The 1,301-nt window shown below is 41.9% G+C and overlaps 1 protein-coding gene across 1 annotated transcript in view; it reads left to right on the forward strand.

Annotated features, from left to right (window-relative positions):
• HSPH1 (heat shock protein family H (Hsp110) member 1) overlaps positions 1 to 1,301 on the forward strand; it is a 28,131-nt gene that overhangs the window by 12,160 nt on the left and 14,670 nt on the right. The window contains exons 4-5 of the mRNA XM_023530673.1: positions 693 to 855; positions 1,084 to 1,217. Coding sequence (XP_023386441.1) covers positions 693 to 855; positions 1,084 to 1,217 — 297 coding nt within the window. The remainder of the gene's footprint in view (positions 1 to 692; positions 856 to 1,083; positions 1,218 to 1,301) is intronic.

Here is a 1,301-nt window from a genome sequence, read left to right on the forward strand (position 1 = left end):
GACAATGGTGTGTAGACAGGCAGCCCTTTAAAACTTGTGAAAGGCAGGATGTGTAGACACTGAATATTAACTGGTTATCTGTTGTGTCATCATGACTCATCGTGGGGTCTTTGCTTTTTCCTCAATAACGGAGTAATTCCCAGAAATGGAAGATTATAGTTTCTTTAGAAGTGTGGCCTTGGCCTCTTGGAGGCTGCATGGTGATCGGAGGGTAATGGACTTTAGTTCAGTCACGGCTTTGGTCATTTTTATGTCGCTAGTGTAAATGCACCTGTCCGTTGTGTGTTCACCTCAAATTTGAATTTACCATTGCTTCCATCTTTTATAAAATAACTTGCAAGTTAGAACATTCTGGGTTTTACCCATTTTCAGTTTCCTAGACATTTGACAGGCGATATGGACAGAGCCTTTTGTGGTTATGTTCACTTTCAAAAGTAATGCAGGTTGTACTTGAAATCGCTGTCAGCAGGGCATGTCTAGAAAGACCAGTGTCATTTCTTCAGCCCCTATGAGACTTACTATTAATTAGCAGTTGCTATCCAAAGATTGATTGTATCATTTGTCATTATAGCTAGTGATTGGCCCAGTATTTAGATGAGAAATCATTTATGCTTAGGACAGTGTATTCTGCAAGCAGTTTTGAATTTGAATTTAAACTTACCTATTCCATTTGAATTGAGTTTTATGTTCAGAGATGAGAAATTATTTATGTGCTGATGATAATCCTTTCTTCTTTCCTTTCTTGAAGTGTGCAATCCTGTCCCCAGCATTTAAAGTTCGAGAGTTTTCCATCACGGATGCAGTTCCTTTTCCAATATCGCTGGTCTGGAGCCACGATTCGGAAGATACCGAAGGGTAAGTAGCAGAGAAGAACCTTCAGGTAACGTATGTTAACATAACGAAAAATTCACGAATGGCGTCTACAGTACTTTGGTTCACCTACCGGGACCCTCCAGCAACCAACCCCGTGAAAGTAGTTCTCTCGCTTGGTGCTGCGCGCAGTGGGGTAGACTGGCTGTAGGTTTTGGAGGCGTCTTTTGTTGGTGAAGCATGGTGAGCGCTGACTGCCTTTGCTTCCTCCAGTGTTCATGAAGTGTTCAGTCGAAACCACGCTGCACCCTTCTCCAAAGTCCTCACCTTCCTGAGAAGCGGCCCTTTCGAACTGGAGGCCTTCTATTCTGACCCTCAAAGCGTCCCATATCCAGAAGCGAAAATAGGTAAAGCAATTAGTCATGTGTGTTTACTTTTTTAAAGATTTTGTTTACTCAATGTGCAAACTAAACATATTAGCAATGTTGAGC

The sequence above is a fragment of the Pteropus vampyrus genome, unplaced genomic scaffold, assembly GCF_000151845.1.
Source record: "Pteropus vampyrus isolate Shadow unplaced genomic scaffold, Pvam_2.0 Scaffold52, whole genome shotgun sequence".
Classification (NCBI taxonomy): domain Eukaryota; kingdom Metazoa; phylum Chordata; class Mammalia; order Chiroptera; family Pteropodidae; genus Pteropus; species Pteropus vampyrus.